Source organism: Hevea brasiliensis, chromosome 14 (genome assembly GCF_030052815.1).
Source record: "Hevea brasiliensis isolate MT/VB/25A 57/8 chromosome 14, ASM3005281v1, whole genome shotgun sequence".
In the NCBI taxonomy this organism is placed as follows: Eukaryota; Viridiplantae; Streptophyta; class Magnoliopsida; order Malpighiales; family Euphorbiaceae; genus Hevea; species Hevea brasiliensis.
The window spans coordinates 26,146,487-26,170,399 of record NC_079506.1 but is presented as its reverse complement, the minus strand read 5'-3'; the positions used below and the strand labels follow the sequence as shown (position 1 = coordinate 26,170,399).

General features: G+C 33.8%; 1 protein-coding gene across 1 annotated transcript; it reads left to right on the top strand.

Annotated features, from left to right (window-relative positions):
* Positions 1-18,689: 18,689 nt before the first annotated feature.
* On the top strand, positions 18,690-20,360 carry LOC110653528 (gallate 1-beta-glucosyltransferase 84A24). Its single transcript, XM_021809206.2, has one exon. It carries the CDS (start codon positions 18,794-18,796, stop codon positions 20,255-20,257), a length of 1,464 nt encoding a protein of 487 aa, XP_021664898.2. The 5' UTR covers positions 18,690-18,793; the 3' UTR covers positions 20,258-20,360.
* Positions 20,361-23,913: the final 3,553 nt, after the last annotated feature.

The following is a 23,913-nucleotide window of genomic DNA, read 5'->3' as shown; positions in this document are numbered from 1 at the left end:
AGATCACCTTATTCAATTTGCCGGTAGTCTATACATAGCCAGAAGGGTAGTCCTTCTTCTTCACAAATAGCCTGGTGCTCCCCAGGGTGACACACTCGGGCGTATGAAGCCTTTGTCTAGTAGCTCCGGTAACTGAACTTTCAACTCTCTCAATTCAGTAGCTGCCATCCTATATGGAGCACTGGACATTGGTGCGATGCAGCATAACCTCTATAGCAAACTCCACTTCTCTATTGGGTGGCAAACCGGCAACTCTTCGGAAATATATCAGGAAAATCACATCTGATGGGGATCTCCTGCATGCTTGGGCTAGTCTTCCTGGTATCAACCACATGTGCTAAGAAAGCCTCACAGCCCTTTCTTATCAATCTTCTGGCTGTTGTGGCTGATATGATGGTGGAAAGACAACCCGTTCCTTCACCCACAACTGTAATCACATCCCCATCTACTGTCTGTAGTGACATCCTCTTTAGCCGACAATCTACCATCGCCTGATGACGTGATAACCAGTCCATACCTAATATCACATCGAACTCATGGAATGGTAGCTCAATCAAGTCAGCTAAAAACTCATACCCTTGTGTTTTCAGAGGACAACCCTTGTAGACCTTTTTCACCATGACACTATGGCCTAAAGGGTTTGTGACTTGTATGTCCTCCTCTAGCTCCTCTACTTGTACCCCTCTATCAATTGGTGGTGTGATGCACACATATGAATGTGTGGAACCCGGATCAATCAATGCACATACTAGCAGGTCATAAAAAGAAAATGTACCTCTAATGACATCAGCTGGCTCTGGCTCATCTCGAGCTCTCATGGCATAAGCACGAGGTGCTACCCTAATCTCCTGCCTCTGGACTGTCTCTGCAGTAGGCCTCTGTGATGTGCCAGCTGTATCAGGCCTCACAGGTCTCCTACCCCTCTGTGCTGCTGGGGCAGACCTCTCCATCTGAGGTGGAGCAGTGGGAGCACTAGTGTTCCTCTGTGGACAACCTTCAGAAAGTGATCCGTAGACCCACATCTGAAACATCCACCTGTCAACAATCTGCACTCTCCTCTGTGGGGTCTACCACAATGTACACAAGCAGGTGGTGGGGCTGATCCCCGTGTAACTGCACCTGGTGAACTACCCACTGATGCACCAGATTGTCCTCCTCCTCTCCTTGGAGCAAACCGAGACTTCTGTTTCTTGCCCTGACCTCGAGTCTGACCCTGAGACACCTTGGGTCTCTTACTACCCGTGTCTGCTGAATCGGACTGACCAGACCCAGAACCCCTCTTGCGTTGCCTATCCTTTCTGGACTGCTCTTCATTTCTGACTCTCTCCACATCAAGGGCTGATGCTATCAACAGAGAGAAATCTGTGAAGTGGTGAGATGTCACTATCAACCTGATGTTGTCATTCAGTCCATCCTCAAATCTTCTGCATTTATGAACCTCTGTTGGCATCAACTCCAATGCATATTCGCTAAGTCTCACGAATTCTCGCTCATATTCAGAGATCATTTGCCTCTGTCTCGGTGCAGAATTCTCTTCTTACGGCCTCCAAGTACACATGGTGATGTATTTCTTTCTGAATTCAGCCAGAAAGAACTCCCAGGTGATCTGTGCAGGCTGTACTACTCTAGATACTGTCACCCACCATCTATATGCATCCTCCTGTAGCAGTGATAGAGTACACTCCAACTGCTGCTCTGGGGTGCAATGCAACTGCTGCAATACCCTCTCTGTCCTCTCCAGCCAATACTCTGCTGCAGCTGGATCATCATCCCTCTTACCTCTGAAGTCAACTGCCCCATACTTTCGCAGTCTCTCTAGTGGAGATCTGTGTATAGGTTGCGGCTGTGGGGGTAGAGGTGGCTGTACAGGTGGTGGTGGTGGTGGTGGCTGTGGCTGTGGCTGTGGAGGTGGAGGTGGCTGTGGCTGTGGCTGTGGAGGTGGAGGTGGCTGTGGCTGTGGCTGTGGCTGTGGAATGGCTCCGTGAATCGATTAGACAGCTGTGTCATCTGTTCATAGAAGGCCTGCTGTGCCCTACTCACAGTACCTCGAGATGACTCTGCTCTACTACCACTTCTCCCCCGACTAGGAGCAGGTGCGTGACTCTCTACTTCCTCCTCTATCGGTCTCGGAGGTCCGTGTTCTGAAGGATCAGATGCCATCGATCCTATAAAACAGACAAAGAACAAATCTGCATTAGTGTCACCTCGACTCTATATAAAGGCCCATGCAAGTGATGCAACTATTTCTTTCTATCTATCTAGGTCTAGGACCGCCTAAACCTCTGCTCTGATACTACTAAATGTGACACCCCTTACCCGTCTACAGTATAGCCGAGCAAGAAGTACCACATTCGGTGCCGGAGTACCCTATCTTGTTTTATCATATCTATTGTAAACTTTTTATGTCATTTAAAACATGTATTCTATGTGTAGAAATTTTTTTTTTTTTTTATATCTTATTTCTATGGAGACCCAGACAGAGCCTCCCTTATTTTATTAGCATCCCATGATTCCACTAATCACCTGTTAACATGTTCATATTCATTTTACACATTTCCATATCATATTCTCATGTATCATATCATTTACAATTATTTATGAGATCTCAAAATGAAGTATTATCTATTGCATTCATATAGAAATTCATAGATAATAAATTACAAGTTTTCATTTCAATCTCAAAGTTTAATTACAAGTCCAAAATGAAATACATCATAAACTAGTAATTACATCATGACTAAACATAATGAACCAAAATACTAGTCTATACATGGGCCCTACCAAAATACAACAGACCGGTGAGGTGACTCTGGACAATGGCAGATCTGATCAAAGCTCTGTCGATTGCACTCTTAGTCTTCTTCTTTGGTGATCTCCAGTACCTACGCGATGGAAAACCAACGCGCTAAGCATAACGCTTAGTGGTGCATAATTTATAATAACAATAATTTAATAATTTGAAATAATATATGCAACTCATAATTTCTGGGTATTTTACATTTTTATTGCTCTTTGAAAATAATTAACATTATTGGGATCTTTATGATTACTTATTGTATTTTAAGTCTTAATTATTTTTTTTTTCAGTGCCCAAGAAAACCTATAACAAATTATAAAAGCTGGATGTACGGGTGTATACTGGTTAGACAGCCATATGTCTATCCAGTATACGTCTGTCAGACACGAGGCCAGCTGTCGGGCACAAGACCCGCTGTCAGGCTTGTAAAGCCAGAAATAAAGTAGGCATATAGCCTGTAGAACAATCATACCAGACATATATTGTCAGTTCATGATTTTCTCGGTAGGCAGTACTGCTATCTGTAGTCCCTAATTGGTATACCAATTTATCCAACTAAATAAACAAGTCTAGGTATACTATGGGCAATTAAACATTTTTAATTAATTTAGCACTATTTACTGTTACTATTTTCTAGTACTGTTCATTAGTACTATTAATTTCATATTAATAGGAAATTAGTCCCAATTTACATATTCATATCATTTTTAATATTTAATTATCCTTATGAGGATTTTAATTTTCATAGATAGCATTTTTCCCATGAACCTTTCTTTAGGTTCATGTTGATGTGTTATATTTGTCTAGGAATTTGACTAGGTTAGGATGTCTATTTAGTCACACTTCCTTCATAACAATTGCTCCTCTATGTTTAAACTTGAATTTCAGTTTTTGAATCACTGAATTTGGGGTTATAGAACTCAAGTTATGGTCAAAATACCAAAGGAATAGTATTTTGGGACATTTTCTGGGTTGGCAGTTTCAGTGACCCAACTTGTGATAACAATTTGAATTGGTTAAAGGCAAAACTGGGTTAAGTGGTCTTCATGAAAAGTGTAGCCCTATGTCTAAACTTTCCATGGTTAAAATTTTAGGTCATTTGGACCAGTATAGAGAGAGTTATGACCAAATGAACACGTACTGTTCATTTGGTCATTTTCTGGGTTGGCAGTTTCAGTGACCCAACTTGTGCTAACAATTTGAATTGGTTAAAGGCAAAACTGGGTTAAGTGGCCTTCATGAAAAGTGTAGCCCTATGTCTAAACTTTCCATGGTTAAAATTTTAGGTCATTTGGACCAGTATAGAGAGAGTTATGACCAAATGAACACGTACTGTTCATTTGGTCATTTTCTGGGTTGGCAGTTTCAGTGACCCAACTTGTGCTAACCATTTGAATTGGTTAAAGGCAAAACTGGGTTAAGTGGTCTTCATGAAAAGTGTAGCCCTATGTCTAAAATTTCCATGGTTAAAATTTTAGGTCATTTGGATCAGTATAGAGAGAGTTATGACCAAATGAACACGTACTGTTCATTTGGTCATTTTCTGGGTTGGGTTGCAGGGAAATCCGAATTTGGGCAGTATTTAGGTCAAGTTTTGGACAGAATTTGGGCATGGTTTCTTCATGGAAAATGGGCTATTTTGGGTCTAGTTTCACCTCCAATTGGCCTCATACCAATTGGGGTCACACAATTTTATTTATGGCCTAAAATGTACACTGCCCTCAACAAATACAACCTGCAGAAAATTGACACTTTCAAAACTCAATCTCCTCCAACTTCCTTACTTCAATTTGCATGCAATACACTTCTATAAGCAACAATCTCATCCCAATAGATCAATTTCAACATTTTACACAAAGTCCTCAACATTTACACAAACCCTAGTTTTCAAAGTTTCAAATTTACACAAACACTACACAATCAAACACCCAAACATTTCAACTAATTACACATTCTCATAGAACCATTTTTCATCACTTAAAAGCAATAAATTTCAAGTTCCATGGCTGCCAAAAATTCAAGGGTTCTTTCCTCTAGATTTTCTTTTTGTTTTAATGGTATTTATGCTTAGCTAAACATGCTTTTCATGTTTAATAAAGAGAAGAAGAGGGATTAGTGCACTAACCTTTTTGGGTGTCTTGCCAAACTTCAATTTCTCTTCTTCAAAAGGTTATATAAAGCTTACTTAGGGTGTAGTGAGTATTTTAATTAAAGGGAGCTATAAGTTTTGGTGTGTGGAAGCTTGGAAAATCAAGCTTGAAAGCTTGACAAAAATGGTGGAGAGGGAGCACAAGGGTGGACGGCAAGAGAGAGGGAGAGTGGGGAAGAAGATGGAGAGAAAAGTATGTGGGTTTTGTCTCTTGTGCTTTATATATTTATATTTTTATTGTACTTAATTTTGTTTTAAATTTTCATAAGCTTATTTTTTTCTTTTCTTTAAATGCTATAAGTCTTTTTATTTTCCTTTCTTTTCTTTTCTTTCCTTTTCTTTTCTTGCCCTTTCCATTTTCCAAATTCAAATTCATAAAATTAATTTATGTTAATTATTCTATTTCCAAATTTTAATTTGACATTTAAGTCAAAATTCACCTCTAGGGGTAAAATGACCAAAATGCCTTTCATGGTACTCATCGGGTTATTTTTATTATTTTATACCAATTTATAAATTCTCTAAACTTTAATTTATTTTTCTCAAAATTTTTCCTATATTTTTTTTATTTATTTCATTAATTTATGCCTCTTTACTATAATTTAAGTGTAGTTCCAGACATTTTGACTGTCCGAACAGATATGAGTCGTCGGAACAGTAAATTGTACGGACTACCTATGGTGAGGGCGTTACAACAAGGCTGCTTACCTTTGAAAACAACATCATTTAGGCCCAGCCATAAAGATCAAACAATTGTGAAGACAAGACCTGACGAAAAATCAGATTGCATTTTTCCAAAAACTATTGCACGCTATTATAAAAAAAAAAAAATGGGTGGATAAATTCTTTGGAACACAATAATAGATGACCCACCAATGTAGAAAATGGTTCCAAATCTTCCATGAGAAAGAGCAGTGCAATAGGAGATGATTTAAGGTCTCTTCAAAGCAGCCATATAAAGGGCAAGTGTTCTCAGCTATGAGGAAAATGCCAATCTCAAAAAGCTAGTCAAAGACAAGAATTCTACGCCAAAAAGCAAACAATGCAAAGAGCTTAGTTTTGGGCGGCACCAAATTGAGCTAAACAAAGGAATGATTGGACTACGGTAAAGAGTTATTCATGACCATAGCTTCATACAGAGAATGGACAGAAAACACACCCTTAGATCAAGTTTTTGAATGTATTTATCAGACTTTAAGGGACAAATGGACTTACTATTAACCATTTGCAAGAGGGAATTCAAGTTTTGAAATTTTCTACCAGTAAGACTTCTTGTCCAATATAAGTTCCACCTTACCATTTTCCCAGCATCTAAGGGAATTAGTTTTAGTATCTTTATCACAAGAAAGGAAGAACGAGCTTGGGAATGCATTCTTCAAAGGTTCATTTGTTATCCACGGATCATGCCAAAAAGAGAAAGAATTACCATCTCTAAGGTTAACCCCAATGTTAGATATAATAAGTTGAGAATTAAGATCATTAATAGCAACTGTAGATTGGATATTATGCCGCACATTAGAGAGATTGGGATTGGTTGGAAAGGTAAGCAAATCAGCTCTTTGAGATCCATACTTGCTTTCAGTAACAAGGTGCTGCAAGGAATTAAGCTCAAACTAATATCTCCATATCCATTCAAATAATAAAGCTTTATTGTGCAAATTGATGTCAAGAAAGCCCAAGCCCCCATAATTTTTGGGTAAAAGAATGGTTGACCAATTTAGCATGTGGATTTTTTTTTTCCGCTTATTTTTGAACCAAAAGAAATTCCCAATTAATTTATTCAATTGTCCCACAACATTATTGTAACACCCTAGGCAAATCCCACATCGACAAAACATGGGAGAGATGCTGGGTATATAAGTTGGTGGTTCGTAACTCCTAGTGACGCATTTTAAAACCGTGAGGGCTTCGGCCCAGAGCGGACAATATCACTAGTGAGCCGGGCCATTACATTTGTGGTATCAGAGCCGCTCCGCGTGCAACCTTAACGATGGTGGGGCAAACCTCAGCGAGGACGCTGAGTCCCATAAGGGGGTGGATTGTAACACCCTAGGCAAATCCCACATCGACAAAACACGGGAGAGATGCTGGGTTTATAAGATGGAGGTTCCTAACCCCTATTGATGAGTTTTAAAACCGTGAGGGCTTCGGCCCAGAGCGGACAATATCACTAGTGGGCCGGGCCATTACAATTATTGGGAATTTTGATGATAGAAAGACAATAGAGACATAAAAAAGAGATGCATAATTCAATTAGCACAAGTCTCCCAGCTTGAGAAAGAAGACACCATATTATTATGGTCTACAGAAATTCCTTACAGGTATGGACCTACAAAACAGATAACAAATGTGTCAAAAGTCCACCAGGGTATTGTCGGTGAGATCTGATCTTTTTATATAGGATATAGACAATGGTTGGTTATGGTAAGTCAACTATGTAATTATATGAATATTATTAGCTAGCATAATTATAACATTATATTTCTATTTATAGTGCATAATTATAGGTATTGTTATATTTGGTAATCCCACTAAGATTGCTTATCTTAATCAAGATTATTTCCTTTTATTGAGTCGGTCTTACAATGGTTGAACTAACTAAATGAACCTCATAACCGAATCATTAAATATGTTTAGGCTCATAGATTATCTAAAAACCCGAGTGACTAGGTCAAATATATATATACATATATGCTCGCACCCCCCCCCCCCCGGCCTTCTAGTACGAATCTTTAGGTTCATTGTGTTTAGACAATAAAGTTTTGTCCATCGCCTTATAATTTTTGGAGTGTGGACTATCTCTTTAAACTTGATCATGGCGAACTATTGTCTTAGGTGGATTTTCACCTTTCAATTGCTTAGCCTAGCAAACTATCGCCTTAGGTGGACTTACACCTTCATTTGTTTAGCCTGGCGAACTATTGCCTTAAGTAGACTAAGCACTTTTATTTTTTAGCCTTGGAGGACGATTGTGGATGGGTTAAGCACCCTCAGTTTATTTAGCCTGACTTACTATAGCCATGGATAGGCTAAGCACCCTTAAGTTGTTGAGCTTCGTGGACTATCGCCTTATAACCATTGGTTCTCTGGTGGACTCTATAGCCTTTTGAGATTTTTCTGAAAAAGGTCTATATATTGATTTTGACTAACAATAAATTAAAAGTTTTCTTGCTTAGCGAAGACTTTTAATATTTATGAGTGCATGTGTGTCATATGAGATAAATCATGTACTTGAAATTGTAACATTTTTTGCAAAAGTTAAGTAAAAAAGATCAAAGGCAATATTTGAGAAAATAAAGCAAAGTAAACTACAACACAATTTAAGATGCTTCCACTTAAAACTTAACATGTAATTGAACTTGTACTATTTCTTTCAATTAATTTTAGGAGTTAATTTCAAAAATTGACATAGAAATAAACAAATACTATCAAGTCTCCAAAAGGAAATGAGTATAAAATGATAGTCTTAATTCCACAAAGTAGAATTAAATATTGAAATTAAAGTATGCAACTTAATCTGCCAAGAGAAGGACCAATGGATATGCAGGGGTATGGAACGAATGATGGAAAAATTATAATCACAAAAATTTGGGCTACTCATGTGATGGCAAGACGTTAATTAATGCAATAATTCCATGCAAACCATGTGATGATATCTTGTAAAAAAATTCTAAGGCAATGTCTTCCTTTAATCAAAACAGTGGCAATGTTGGTAAAGAAAGGTGGCAGCCTTATAATATTGAGCAAAGCATAATGGCTTTCTCTTTATTTATTCATATTATTATTAATATTAGGGGAAATTATAAAAAAGAACCTTATGGTTTCACCAATTTTTCACTTCAAGTTTTGTGATTCACTTTGTAACAAAGTGGTACCAGAGGTTTTACTCCGTTAGCAAACCAAAATTTTCTTTTATTCTCCTTTAATTGTATGCTGATGTGGATTAAAAAAGTAATATTATAATATTTTTAATTACATTTCCCACGTTAACCCTTCCTTACATTCTCACTATAAACCCAAAGTCCAATCATCCCATCTCCCCTAATACCCTCTCCTAGGCATCCAACACCACACTCTCTCTCTCTCTCTCTCTCTCTCTCTCTCTCTCTCTCCCTCTTTGTATACACACACATATACTTATTCTTTCAGGACAACATAAGGCATTTGGCAGGTGTCTCTGGTTGGAGCTCTTTAGAAAGCATAATGGTTGGTGTGCCTATGATTTGTTGTCCTTATTGTGTTGCACCATAAGCATTTTATAGGTTTCTACTCTCTTGGTTGCTCTATAACACAACATTCCAAAGATTAAATGATCTAATGAAATCTAATGGTGGTAAGAAAAAGTCTAGCAGTAGTAAATCCTTATTTTATGAAGCTTCTCTTGATTACAACATTGAAGATGTTTGGCCCCACAGTGGAATCAAGAAGTTTTGATTTGCTTCTTACTTTAACTGTGTGCGAAAGCCATCCTGAGATCTTCTAAGTGTTGACCTTGTAGCTTTTTCTTATATTTCTATTATCTTTAATCTACATTTCTTTTTTACTTTGCTCGATCCCCGGTTCTTGTCCTCTAGAATTCTTATTTATTACTTTAAGGCAAGATGGCCTTGTTTGTCTCTGCTATTGGATTTGAAGGCTATGAAAAGAGGCTTGAAGTATCCTTTTCTAAGCCTAGCTTCTTTTTTCATCTTAGAGGGATGGGCCTCTGGTCTCTATCTAAATCTCAAATAGATGAGATTCTCAAACCAGCTAAATGCACTGTTATTGATTCACTTTCAAATGATCATGTTGATTCTTATGTTCTTTCTTGGTTGTTGTTCTCTTTTTTTTTTTAATTAATTCATTATTCCAAAAAATTAGTAGAAGTTCTATTTAGTGCAGAAAAAAGCTAGATCCTAAAGCCTATGTGATTTATAAGGAGCACATATCAAGATAAAAGGGTAACATGTTCACATATAGTAATGATGAATTTTTTTTTGAAAATGAGCCTCTTAGTCCCATATGTGATAAATTTGCAATGATGATAAGCTTAGAGAATCAAGTGTCATTAACGGTTCAAGTAAGAAACCAAAAAATCAAGGTGGTTCACTTGATGACTCAAGCCATCATTTTGGACCCTCTTCATCACCACTAGTAGTAAGAAACAAACATATACAGTTTTTTGGGTTTTTGCTTAGCTTCTTGATAGAAAGAAAGTTATATATCAATAAACTAAAACTTTAGTATAATTCTACTTTAGTTTAAAATTTTAGGTTCTGCCATTAATGATGACGAGGAGTAGGTGCTAGTGATGATGGGAGGAGGAGGAGGAGGAGGAGGAGGAGGAGGAGCATGCTACTTTTTTTCATTTTTTTTAATTTTCAATTATTAAAAAGTATTTTAAAATAATATAATATTACTATTTTAATCCACATCAGCATATGACTAATGGAGAATAATGGAAAGTCTTGATTTGCTAATAGACTGAAACCTCAGGGTACCACTTTGTCACAAAATGAACCACACGCCTTAAAGTAAAAATGAATGAAACTACATGGTACTTTTTTGTAATTTTCCCTTGTTATTATTATTATTATTATTATTATTATTATTATTATTATTATTATTATTATTATTATTATTATTATTATTATTATTATTATTATTATTATTATTATTATTATTATTATTATTATTATTCTATAGACAGACATGATGGCAATAAAGAATTTGTGTAACTAGCAAATTAATGGTAGATAGCAAATTTATAATAATAAACTGATGGCAACATAAAATGCAATATCACAATGCCCAATTGCTCATCGGTTACAAACAACGTAAGAAAAACAATCGAAACTGTAAATAATTTAGTTCTTATGATTTTTTTTTTACTGTCAAATTTTTATAAAATGAAATATGAAAATATCGCCTGAAGCGCATGGGTTATATATAGGCATGTAATAGTAAAGAAGAAAAAGTGATACAATAATAAAGCATTTATATTTAATACAAGAAGAATGTAATCAATTGATCTTCTAATACGATATAAAGCTCTCAGGCAAATTTAAACAAAACTCATGTGACTGTAAATAAATTTTTTAGATCATACCTGAGTAAATTTAGAAATTTCTTAAGCATGATAAAAAATTTTTGGTTGTATCGTTGCAAACCACGAGCCATCTCTTACTTGGTTCATTCTCCCATTTTGAGTTCAGAATATAAAGAATATGAGAAAGAGACACAACTTCTTGTATTGATTCCCATAGACAGCACCACTTTGCGATCCATGAAAATTCCTTGCAAGTATGGAATTACAAAAAAGAAAATAAATGAGTTAGAGTTCCACCGGGGTGTTCTCGATGACAGCCCTTCGACTCTCAAGTTAAAGCTGATAAGAGAGAATAGTGTATTAGATTGATTAGAGAGAAGAACATACCTCTATAGATGATCTGATCTCTTAATGTAGGATATAGACACTGATTATTTATGGTAGTTAACTATGTAATTATATGGATATTATTAGCTAGCATAATTATAGGGTCATATTTTTATTTATAGTGCATAATTATAGGCATTTTTATATTTGAAAATCCCACTAAGATTGCTTATCTTTTATCAAGATTCTTTCATTTTATTGAGTGGATCTTACAGTGATTGAACCTACTAAATGAATCTAATGGCTGAATCATTAAATATAATTAGACTCATAGACTATCTTAAAACCCGAGTTACTAGGTCAATAAAATATATATATATATATATATATATATATATATATATATATATATATATATATATATATATATATATATATATATATATATATATATATATATACACATATTGGGGAGCTATATCACACCCCTTATGAAAACCAAACAAATAGTTGAGTGTATCTCTCATTTAGTAAGAGATTGGTTGTCTTTTTTCTTATAGTTTTCCCATTTCAATTGTTGATTTAGTGGCCATCTCTTGCCTTTTGGGGAGGGGAAGGCTCCTCCCTATACTAAGAGGTGGTTTCCTTCCTCTCCCCTCTCGGTTGGGCTATGTATAGTTTTGATTTGTGTTGTAGGTGTTGGTTTGTAGATTTTGAGCTACATGGAGAAGGATTCTATGCAAATCAACTATTTGAAGGTTCAATACTATATCTAGGGGTTCTCTATCTATTGGTTAGCTCCTCTAAGGAGATGATGGGACTGATCTATTGATGGTCATTGGGTTTCTCGTTTGCCATGCCTTTCCAATGTTTTCAACCTTGGTCCCTAGTCCACTTACGCCTTTTGCTTGCTATCTAACTCATCTATTCTTATGGGATTGTCATCTATGTATAGGGAGCCCTAGTAGTTAGAGTATTCCCTAATGTGAGCTTTTATGAGTCCTGTGTAGCTCCCCCTCTATTGGCCGGCGATTTAGCGATTTTGTTTGTCCTATTGCTTAGGCTGCTTGAATTGTGGATTTGTGTTTTACTCATTCTAGTCATAGTGCTCTATATTGTTAAGGCTTTGGGCTCTTTATTTATGGGCTTGTGTGTTAGAGTTATGTAACTAGACTTTTATTAGTGGCAATGTGCCTTTTACTCTGGCTCTTATTAAAAAATAAATAAATAAGTAAACCTTAAGTCTTAGTCAACATTAAAATTAAAGGAGAAATTGGACTAATTAAGGGTACTAGGCTTTTTTGGTAATGATCAAGGATTAATTTATATGTTTGAGCTTTTTAAATTTATTAAGTCATAAAAGTGGGCAAATTACCAAAGGGGTGATATTGAAAAATAAATTACCAAAAGGGGGTGGGATATGAACTATTTACCAACAAGGGGTAAAAATTGATGAGTTGGCAGAGAGAGATTGAGAGAGAGAGAGAGAGAGAGAGAGAGAGAGAGAAAGGGAGACTCAACTATGACTAGCGTCTAAGGATCAACATAAAATTAAATCAATTTATGCGGACTGAAATGGAAAAAAATGATGTTGAAAACAGGAAAAATAAAAATAAAAAAATACATGTGGCAGCAAGATGCTACCATAAGTGGCGACCAAGATGTACCTAGATTCCCTCTTCCCCCTTGTCTGGCTTGAAGTGAAACGCTCTCACTTTAAGTAGTCCATACATTTTACTGTTTCGATGACTAACGTCTATTCGGACAGCTAGAATATCTGGAACTACACTTAAACTAGGGTGAGGAGACATAAATTGACTGAATAAAGATCAAGTAAAATTAAGAAGAAATAAAAGAAGTGAAGTGCAAGTAGGTTAAAGGAGCCGGGGTCACGGCGATGGGTAACCCTAACAGGAAGCAACTGTAAAGACAATTGCCAACCTTAAGCCCGTGGAAAAACCCTGTGAAATAAATATGGGGACTCAATAAGAGGATTTATAAGGTTCAAATGACAATAAAAATACCAAAGAAAATCTAAGAAAATTATGCCAATCAGTAAAGACAATTATAACTCGATAAACATAACGAAGGGCATTTTGGTTATTTCACATTCAATGTTGAATTTTGACCTAAATTTTAATTAAAATGAGAGAGATTAAAACACATAAAATGAATTAAAATCGTGAAATATACAATGGAAATGGGAAAAGAAAAGAAAAGAAAAAGAAATTAAATTATGATGTAAGCATGACATAAGATGATATAATTAAAATTTTAAGCCAATCACATTTAAACACACACACTCACACACACACACACACACACACACATATATATATAAGAGACAAAGTAAATTAACTTATCCTTATCACTTTGCTTCTCTTCTTCCTTTTTTTTTAGCTAAGCCGAACCACCATGGAAGGGAATCTCCTTCCATTTTCAAGCTTTTAAGCTTGATTTCCTTATGCTTCTTACCCTAAAATCCCTAAGCCCTTCACTAAAAATCAATCCCACACCTTGAGAAAGCGAGTGGCAGCCATGAATTGAAGAAATTTTGAAGTTTTACAAGACCAAATTTGGCTCCAAAGAGGTTAGTGCACTATCTATACCTCTCTTCTTCTTTAAGCATGGCTAGTATGTTCAATTAAGTTAAAATTTCATGAAATTAATAAGAATACCATGAGCAATTAGAACCCTAATCTTTGGCAACCTTAAGAATTGGGAGGATTTGATGATTTTAATTGTTCTAAATTTGTTAGTGATGGTATGTGATGAGTGTATTTAAGTTAGATTGTGAATTTCATGTATTCTGCATGAGTTATGAAAATTGAAATTAGGGTTTTGACCTAACTTTGGAAATTTTGTGTATAACTTAAAATTGATGATGTTGAGATCAATTGTTGACTATTAGAAGTGCCATGAATATGAATTGAAGTTTAGAAGTTAGGTGGAATTGATATTGGGAGTGTTGAATTTTCATGTAGAATTTTGGACCTATGAGTCTAGTGTGGTCTTTAAGCCATAAGTAGAATTGTGTTGCTCCAATTGGTGTGAGGCCAATTGGAGATGAAACTAGGGTCATAACGCCCCATTTTTCATGAATATACCACGCCCAAAAACTATCCTTAACTTGACCTAAAAACTGCTTGAATTCAGGCAACCCTAATCTAGACTAAGAAAAATGACCAAATGAACAGTAAATGTTCAAATGGCCATAACTTACTCTAGAAAGGTTAGAATGACCTGATTCTTAAACCAGTGGAAATGTTAGACATAGGAGCACATTTTTTATGAAGAATACAGAGCCCAATTATGCCTCTAATCTAACCAATTTGTTAGAATAAGTTAGGTCATCAACTCTAACTAGAACCAAACTGACTTGAAATTCTGGGTTTAGACCTACCCGACCAGTTTTGGCAAAAATGTCATAACTTGGTCCACAAAGCTGCAAATGTAGTGAAACTAAAGCCAAAATATCTATAAGACCTAAAACTACAATTTTAGTGTTTTGACCAAAACTCAGAACCTAATGGAACTTAGTCAAATTGTTAGGACAAGTCAGCATGCCAAAACCTAAAACTGAACCAAATAACCACTTGACCCCAGAACAGTATTTATACCATAACTTTTAGTAGGAAACTCCAATTGGGATGAGCCAAGCTGTTCTGGAAACCTAAGGAACAAGGCTCCAACTTTGATTTAGAAACCTTTCTCAAGTATTGAGTGTAAGAATCCTAAAATAGGAGACAAAGTTACTGACCCAAACTTGGAATCCTAAAGGCACAGGGTACATGAGTCCAGTCCAGTTAATTGACTATAACTCATTCTATATAACTTGAAAAATTGTAAATCTTAAATCTGAGTGACCCTCAGGCATAGGGTAATAACTTATATGAAGAACATTAGACCTAAACATGATGGTATCATGCCTAAATTACTAGACAAAGATTTACTCCAGAAGCTGCCTGATTCTGGAACCAGAATGAGCCAATTGGATATTTGACCATAACTTGAGTTCTAAAACTCCAAATGATATGATTCAAAAAAGAAAATAAAGATAAGACATAAAGGAACAACTTCCATGAAAGAAGAGTGGCCAAATAGTGGCTGCATCTTGACCAATTTGCTAGGTGAAGTTAAGACGCCAAATCTGGACTTTGAGAAAGGTTTATAAAATGACTTGGCATATGATATAAAAGCAACCAAAATGATTTGTTAAACATAAAAGTGATATGAATATGCATGTGGGACTTATGTTTCCCATTACAAGTGACATGGTAATGCTATGAAACACAACTAATACATAATATGAACTAATGGAACTATAAATATTTAATAATACCACTGTACCCAAAGTATAGCTAGACTTACATATATAGCATGGATCGATTGGTATACCAATTAGGGACTACAGATTGCAGTACTGCCCACATGAATGATCATTGATAGACAATATATGTCTAAGATGATTGTTCTACTAACTTTATGCCTGCCCGTTGGCCATAGTGCCTTTTATCATTACTGGCTTTATGCCTGCCTGCTGGCCTTGTGCCTGACATGACCATTGTATACATGTTAGATATATGAATGTCTAACTAGTATACTCCCATGTATCCAGTCTCTATAGTCTGTCATAGGTTACTTAGGCACAGATAAGAGTAATAAGCCTTAAATTTAAATGAGTACCCAAAGAGATCACATATATGAGTAATAAGATTGAACATGGAATAAATGAACAAAAAAGGATTAACTTAATTGCTCCCACAGTTTTATAAACATGTAAATGACTTCAAATTTATAAAATCTATATTTCTTTATAAAGTTATACATAGAATAATTATTTCAATTCTTTAGTTATTTTTATTTCAAATTATTGCACCACTAAGCAAAAATGCTTAGTGCGATGGATTATTTCCTTGGATAGGTACAAGAGACCACCACCAGCAGTAGTAGCAATAGCAGTAGAGCCTAGATAGGATTTTGATTAGATCTACTACAGTGTCGGTGTCACCTCAGCAGTCTATTTTGGTAGGGCTCATGTATATTTAGATTTTGCATTTTGGTTATTATATATAAGTAAACGATGTAAATCATTTTGTGATTGTAAATAATTTATAAATTATTGTATATAAATTTTATATGAATGTATGAATTTTATATGAATGAGATGAAATTTATTTTCTTAAAAATTATATGAGCTATGATATGATATAATGCATGGGAAATTGATATGAGCAATGAGATGATATGTGAAAATATGAAATGGACATAAATTGTTTTTAACAGGTAAATAGTGGAATCCGCCATACGCTAATAAAAACAGAGGAGACTCTGTCCGGGTCTCCATAAAAATGAAATGTGATAAAAAAAAATATTTACACATGGGATAGTATAAATAAATGGATATTAAATTAATATTGTACACGACAAGACAAGATAGGGTGCTTTAGCATCATATATAGCACATCTTGCTCGATTACACTATAGACGGTTAAGGAGTGTTACATGAAGTGAACTAACTAAAAAAAAGGTACTACCTAGTGGAACCCAACAGCTGGGCACTAACCATGGTAGCATCTAGCTGACTTGTCTTGTCAGGCAGCCAGACTCTATCATAGGTAGCATCCAGTGCCTTTTCCAAGCAGCCCCAGTACTCACAATCATGTCTTAGTCTTATGTCCCGCAGTGCAATAGAGTGGCAGATAGACTCTACATATAGTAGTATCTCCCACCCTCTATATAAGCCTTTCTCTTCTTCTCTCCTTTTATTTTATGCACCGGTTCTCTTCATATTTTGAAGGTATGTGTAGTTAGTGTGTGTGTGTGTGTGTGTGCATATATATATATTTTAATTTATGTGTAGCAATAATTTTTTATTAGTTAAATATTTTTTAAAATTTAAAAATGAAATAAAATATTATGTTATAATTATAATAGTATGGTTAATAATTTCTATTAGTAAAAATAAAAAATATTAGTGGTGAAATTTAAATATAATGTTGCAAAATTTAAGTTAGAAAAATTATTAGGCTTAGGGTATAAATTCATGTGTAAATAAGGTAATAAAATAGTTGAAAATAGGGAAAAAAATAAATTATTAATAATTTGAATATATATTTAGAAATTTTTAGAGGGAAAAAAATGATGAAATTAAAATGAAATGTAATTTTTTAGTTACAAATACTGAAACAATATTAAAAGTAGAGTAAGTTAAAAAAAATATTTAGGGTTTTTTTTGTACTGTGTATTATATTATTTGGTAAAAGTAATTAGGTAAAATATAGATCAAGTAATACATATTTTTTAAGAAAAATAATATATTAATTTTTAGAGTATTTAAAATAAAATGAGATAAATTAATATTATTTAAAAAATTTAATTATGTAGTATAATTGTCAATATATTATTAGATTTAGGAAAATAGGATAAAATCTATATATGTATTATTTTTTATGTGTAATAAATTTAGCAGCATGGTAAAAAGTTTATATTAGTAAAAATTTAAAAATAAAAATTATTATTAGTGTGGTAGCCTTAGTCGCTGCCACTAGTAGCGCCTTGCTATAGGTTTTTTAATTTTTTTTTTTTTCTGTTTTCACTCATGAAATTTCATGCGAGATGAGGCAATCAAGCGCTTACCAGATAACTTTTTTTATTATTTTTTTTTTTTTCTGTTTTCACTTTATCAACTCACACCAGATGAGTAATTTTTTTTTTTCACTTTATCAACTTTATGTCAAACGATAAAGTGAAATATGTCAGACGTCAAATGGATCGCTACTTATGGTAGCACTTGCTGCAACATGCATTTTTTTTTCTTATTTTTAACATTATTTTTTTATTTCAGTCCACATAAATTAATTTAATTTTATTTTGACCTTAGACGATAATCATAGTTGAGTCTCCTTTTCTTTTTGTGTAAGCTCATTAATTTTTATTCCATTTTGATAAATAGTTTATATTTTATGCCATTTTGATAATTTAATTTTTTAATTTGCAAAGTTGAGCAGTGAGATGTGACGTTTTTTAAATTAAAAGTGCCGCTAATTATTTTTTTAAGTTCAATAATTAATTTTTGCATTCAAGAAGTAGAAAATTAACTCATTTAAGATAAAGAATAATTCAATCAGCTGCTGAACTAAATTAACTCAAACAAGAAATTTTATCCAAATTAAGAGGTATACTTTTTAAAGAAAAAAAAAATTGAAAGGTGCAGTTACACTGAATTATTATATTGTATTCATGATAAGGGTAACTTTTCTTACAATTCAATGAATTAATGTACAAAACCAGTGAAATATGACGTTTTGTGTACGTCATTCAAAATTTTGGAATTTTCTTTTGTTCAACAATTAAATCCTTTTACAAATTTACAGTCCTCTCCACAAGCTCCTGCGAACCACACTCTGAATTTTATCATCAATCTATTCTCTCTCTCTCTCTCTGTCTCTCTCTCTAGCAAAGCAGAGTTGAACCCAGCTAAGGAGAAACGATGGTATTTTACTCTCCTGATCATGTCCTTCTTTTTTCTTTCCCTGCTCAAGGCCATGTAAACCCTTTGCTTAGACTTGGAAAGCGTCTTGCGTCTAAGGGCATGCTTGTCACCTTCTCTACAACTGAAGGCGTCGGAAAACATATGAGGAACGCCAACGACATCACCGATGAGCTTGTACCTCTTGGTGATGGGTTTATCAGGTTCGAATTCTTTGAAGATGGATGGGAAGAAAACGATCCTAGACGCCAAGACCTTGACCAATTCTTATCTCAACTTGAGCTTGTTGGGAAACAAGTGATTCCTCAGATGGCAAAGAAACATTCAGAGCAAGGTCACCCAGTTTCATGCATCATCAGCAATCCTTTCATTCCCTGGGTTTCTGATGCGGCTGCAAGTCTTGGTATTCCGTCTGCAATGCTTTGGATTCAATCATGTGCTTCTTTCGCTGCATATTACCATTACTCTCAACGTCTTGTGCCTTTCCCTAGTGAGGAGAACCCAGAGATCGATGTTCAGTTGCCTTGTATGCCTCTTTTGAAATATGATGAAGTACCTAGCTTCTTACATCCTTCAACTCCTTATCCTTTCTTGGGGAGGGCAATTTTGGGCCAGTTCAAGAATATTGATAAGCCTTTCTGCATCTTGATGGAAACATTTCAGGAACTAGAGCATGATCTCATCGAGTACATGTCCAAGCTTTACAATATCATGCCTGTTGGTCCGTTGTTTAAGGACCCTAATGCTCCAACAACAACAATCCAGGGAGATTTCTTGAAGGCCGATGATTGCATCGGATGGCTCGACTCCAAGCCACTATCATCAGTTGTTTATGTTTCTCTTGGTAGTATCGTGACCTTAAAGCAAGAACAATTTAACGAGCTTGCTTATGGGCTATTGAACTCTGGTGTCTCATTCTTGTGGGTTTTTAGACCGCCTCCTAAAAATTCAGTCTTTGAACCTGTTGATATCCCAGATGGGTTCTTGGAAAAAGTAGGAGAAAAAGGAAAAGTAGTAATGTGGAGTCCACAAGAGAGGGTTCTAGTTCACCCATCAGTTGTATGCTTTGTTACCCACTGTGGATGGAACTCATCAATGGAAGCACTCACCTCCAGCATGCCGGTGGTGGCTTTCCCTCAATGGGGTGATCAAGTGACTGATGCCAAGTACTTGATCGACGTCTTTAAGGTTGGTGTCAGAATGTGCCGTGGAGAGGCTGAAAACAAGTTGATTACACGAGATGAGGTGGAGAAATGCCTGCTCGAGGCAACCGTAGGGCCCAAGGCGGCAGAGCTAAAGCAGAATGCCTTAAAATGGAAGGCAGCTGCGGAGGCCGCTGTGGCTGAGTGTGGTTCCTCCTACAGGAATATAGAAATTTTTGTGAAGGAGGTGAGGAGGAGAAGCGTTGAGATGACTAGCAAGTCAAGCAACCTTAATGGAATTGTGGAAGAAATAAGAGTTTAAGACGGTCTCTAGTCTATTATCTATTTGGATTTTTCTTTTTTAAATTCGATTCCCCGTGAATCAAGAATAAGAATAAATGATGAAACTTATTTATTAAATCTCATATATTTACCTTATTTATTAAATCTCATATATTTAAATTGGATTTATGCAAAAATTTCTCCTCTATTTATTGAAATATGCGTCCTCATAAATTAAAAAAAAAATGAACTCCAACAATTGATCATGTATTAGGCCGCTAATTAGCAGTTAGATCTTGTCAATGAATGAATTAGTCTTAAGTAAAATGTTTTTATTAAATAATAAATTTTAATTCAATAACATTGAAGTTTTTTTTTTAATTATGAAATTTTCAATTTAAATTTTAATAGAAGTTAATTATATAAAAAAAGAAAATATTTTAATTATATCCTCCAAATTATATGGAAAGGAGCATCAAATCTAGAAAATGAAAGAATATTTAGGAGTGCCAATGCAGTTTTATATGTGGCAAAAGACAAAATCATATCCATATAATGTTCCAATTAGAATTTTAGAAACGAAGATTTCTTATCTCTATTGAAATTGCCTAATCCTCGAATCACCTCTATTATTCTAATTTTTAGTTGAGTACATTACTCCACAATTTTTTTTTTTTAAAAAAAATATAACATATAAAAAAATTAACTTCACTTACAAATAATAAAAAAATTGATTTTCTAATTTTAAAAAATTAAAAAAATTCATATATTTTATAATTTAAATTTTTAGTGTGCGGTATTCATTTATTATTTGAAAATAATTTGATTAATTTTTTTTATCATAGAAATAAATATTTTTTAAAATAATTATTCAATTTTAGATATTAAAAAGTTGTAGCATAATTTTGGCTACATAAGAGTCGTGGTTTTCATTTAAAAAATAAAATCTTTGTCATAAAGAAAAATATTGAAAAACAACTTAAATTATTTTCAAATCTTAGTTAAAATTTGAAAACATGAAAACTGATTTTCCAGTTCTCTATATAAAAAATTGACATATGTGAATACGAAATTCTGTTTTTAATTTTCTTAGAAAATTTTTTCAAAGAACTACCCAATTTTTCACAATTGAAGGGCTTCATTTCGATGGTTAAACTAGAAAGTAAGAAGTCTAGTAGAAGATGAATTCATAGAGAGCTTAGATAAATTTTATATTATTGGAATGCATATTTATAGTGCATAAATTATGCGGTAGACAATTGATATAATCCGTATTGCACAATACCATGGAATGACAGTGGTTGGATTGACTTAGGTAATTCAAGTTATGAGCATGCAGAAACATCTTAGAGTAACCTTGTGTTGATAGGAGTTGAAGAATGTATTTTCGATATGACTAAAAATGATCAAAGCAGCAGGTGCTTTGATACTAAGGCCGAAGGGTCGCTTGGCCTTAAGACATGAAAACTTTATATGAGTTCAAATTTCATAGAAGATGCAAAATTTCCATATGCTATCAGATGCCACATGATGTCTCTCAGACCCTTATCCAAATGATATGCATTATAAGAAATACATAGTTGAGCAACGAGAATTAGAAATGGATGTAATTAGTTTCTAAGCAAAAACGGATTTGCAACGAGAAAATTGAAAACAATATATAATTTAGAAATATAATTGATTTTCGTTCTGAATTCGTTGCTAAAATATGAACAAAATTCTCCCCCAGCTTCTTCCTCGTTAATTTCAGTCAGTTGTGATACTCTATATTGCCGCCTTGCCGCCAGTGAAAGAATATATGTATGTATAAACTTCTTTCCTTCTTGGCTTTTGAATGTTTCCTACTTTATCATTGCTTCCTTGGTAATCTCTCTCTTTCTCTCTTTGTGTCTAATTTTAGTGCCTTGCAAACCCTTCGAAATTTGTTAAAATCTCATATTATAAACCTGTTTGCATTAAAATAATTATTTTTAACTCATTAATTATTTTTAGATCTATAATTAATTAAATTAATTTTTTATAAATTAATTTAATTATGGGAACGGAATATTAAATATTTATTAATTATTTTAAAAAGTTTAAATATTATTCTAATGGTTATTGGGATTTAATCAAAAAGTGAAATGGAGAAGTTATCTGATCTTGGAAGAAGTTACAAACAAACTGCAGGTGAGTTATGGTAACTTCCAAGACATGCAAATATGGGGATGTGCTGGTTCTGAAACTTTTTATGTGGTTGTAGGTTCAGTTAGGTGAAGTTATAAATGGTTTTTGCTGTACAACTGAAGGAACACCAACAACTCAGCCAAATAATTCAACAATCAACAACTCAATCAATCTACAAAAGATTCTAACGGTCCAAAGAATCTGTCAGTCATTTTAATAGTTCTTTCTTGTATTTACTTTCAATCAAGTAATACAATTTTAATTTCAATTCCAATTTCAACAAGACAACCTCTTTATTTTTTCAATTACATTGTAATTAAAAGTGAATCCGTGGTCAATCTAGCCGATTTCTATAATAATTTGATTTAGAAAGAAATGCATCCCAGTTGATATACTCAGTATCTAGCACGCCCAAAAATTTTAAATTATTTATTAGCCAATTTGTTTTTATAGAAAACCAAACCCTAATTGCAATTCAACTCAAACAAGTTGTTAGACAAATTTAGTAAGCTCTTATTTATTTATTTTTTTCTGTTTCTATTTTTCACTTTTTTTCTCATCGTTAGCTAATGTGGGTTACATGTTGTAGGTTGCTAAGAATTATATATGAACATTTTGCTTTTCATGGGTTCTTCAAACGATTAGTTATAGCAGTTAGCTGCACCTGTGCTGAATTAAATGTAAGTTATAAAGGTAAACGCAAAAAAAAAAAAGGCTTGTTGTCTGTAGGAGCTACTGTTATTCCAAAGCCACTACAACCTTTGGCTTCATCCTTGGAAGCTGCCTTTTGCATTTTGTGGTTATCCCTATTGCCTTCATTATGTTTTTCTTCGTTAATTATCAATTTTTTTTAACTATTCTGTATTAAAATTTAGAAATTGATAATATATATAATTATTCAATATTTAATTTCAAAAATCAAAATAATATAAAGAGGACAAAATAAATCCAAATATTTATGTGTATTATTTACTTTATTTAAAACTTGTAATTTTGAATAATTTAATCATAATTTTTAAAATTGAAAAAAATTTACCCAAAACACATAATATAATTTACCAATTATGACTTTTGCCATTTGGGATTCTTACTTATAATATGATTTTCACTATTATTGTGATATATACCATTGTTGTGGTATATTTTCAATGATAAAAGTTAAAATTCTTAAATTAAATTATAAATTTTAAATAAAATTTATTCAATTTTAAAAGTTATAATTAATTTTAAATAAAATAAATAATATTTAAATTTATTCTACCAATAAGCTTATAAAGAATCAAAATTTTGCTTATGAAATAAACTCTCTTAGGTTTATATAGTGTAGCCTAGTGTTGATCATATCTGCATCTTAAGATTTCATATATGAAATAGTCCAATATATATACATTGGAATTTCATTAAATATATGTAAGTATAATCAATATTATTTTTCATGGTGGATTGTAAAATAAGATATTTATCTCTTATTTTAAGTACAAATAAAAAATTTATATTTAGGTGGTATTCACATTATATTTGTACCAACCA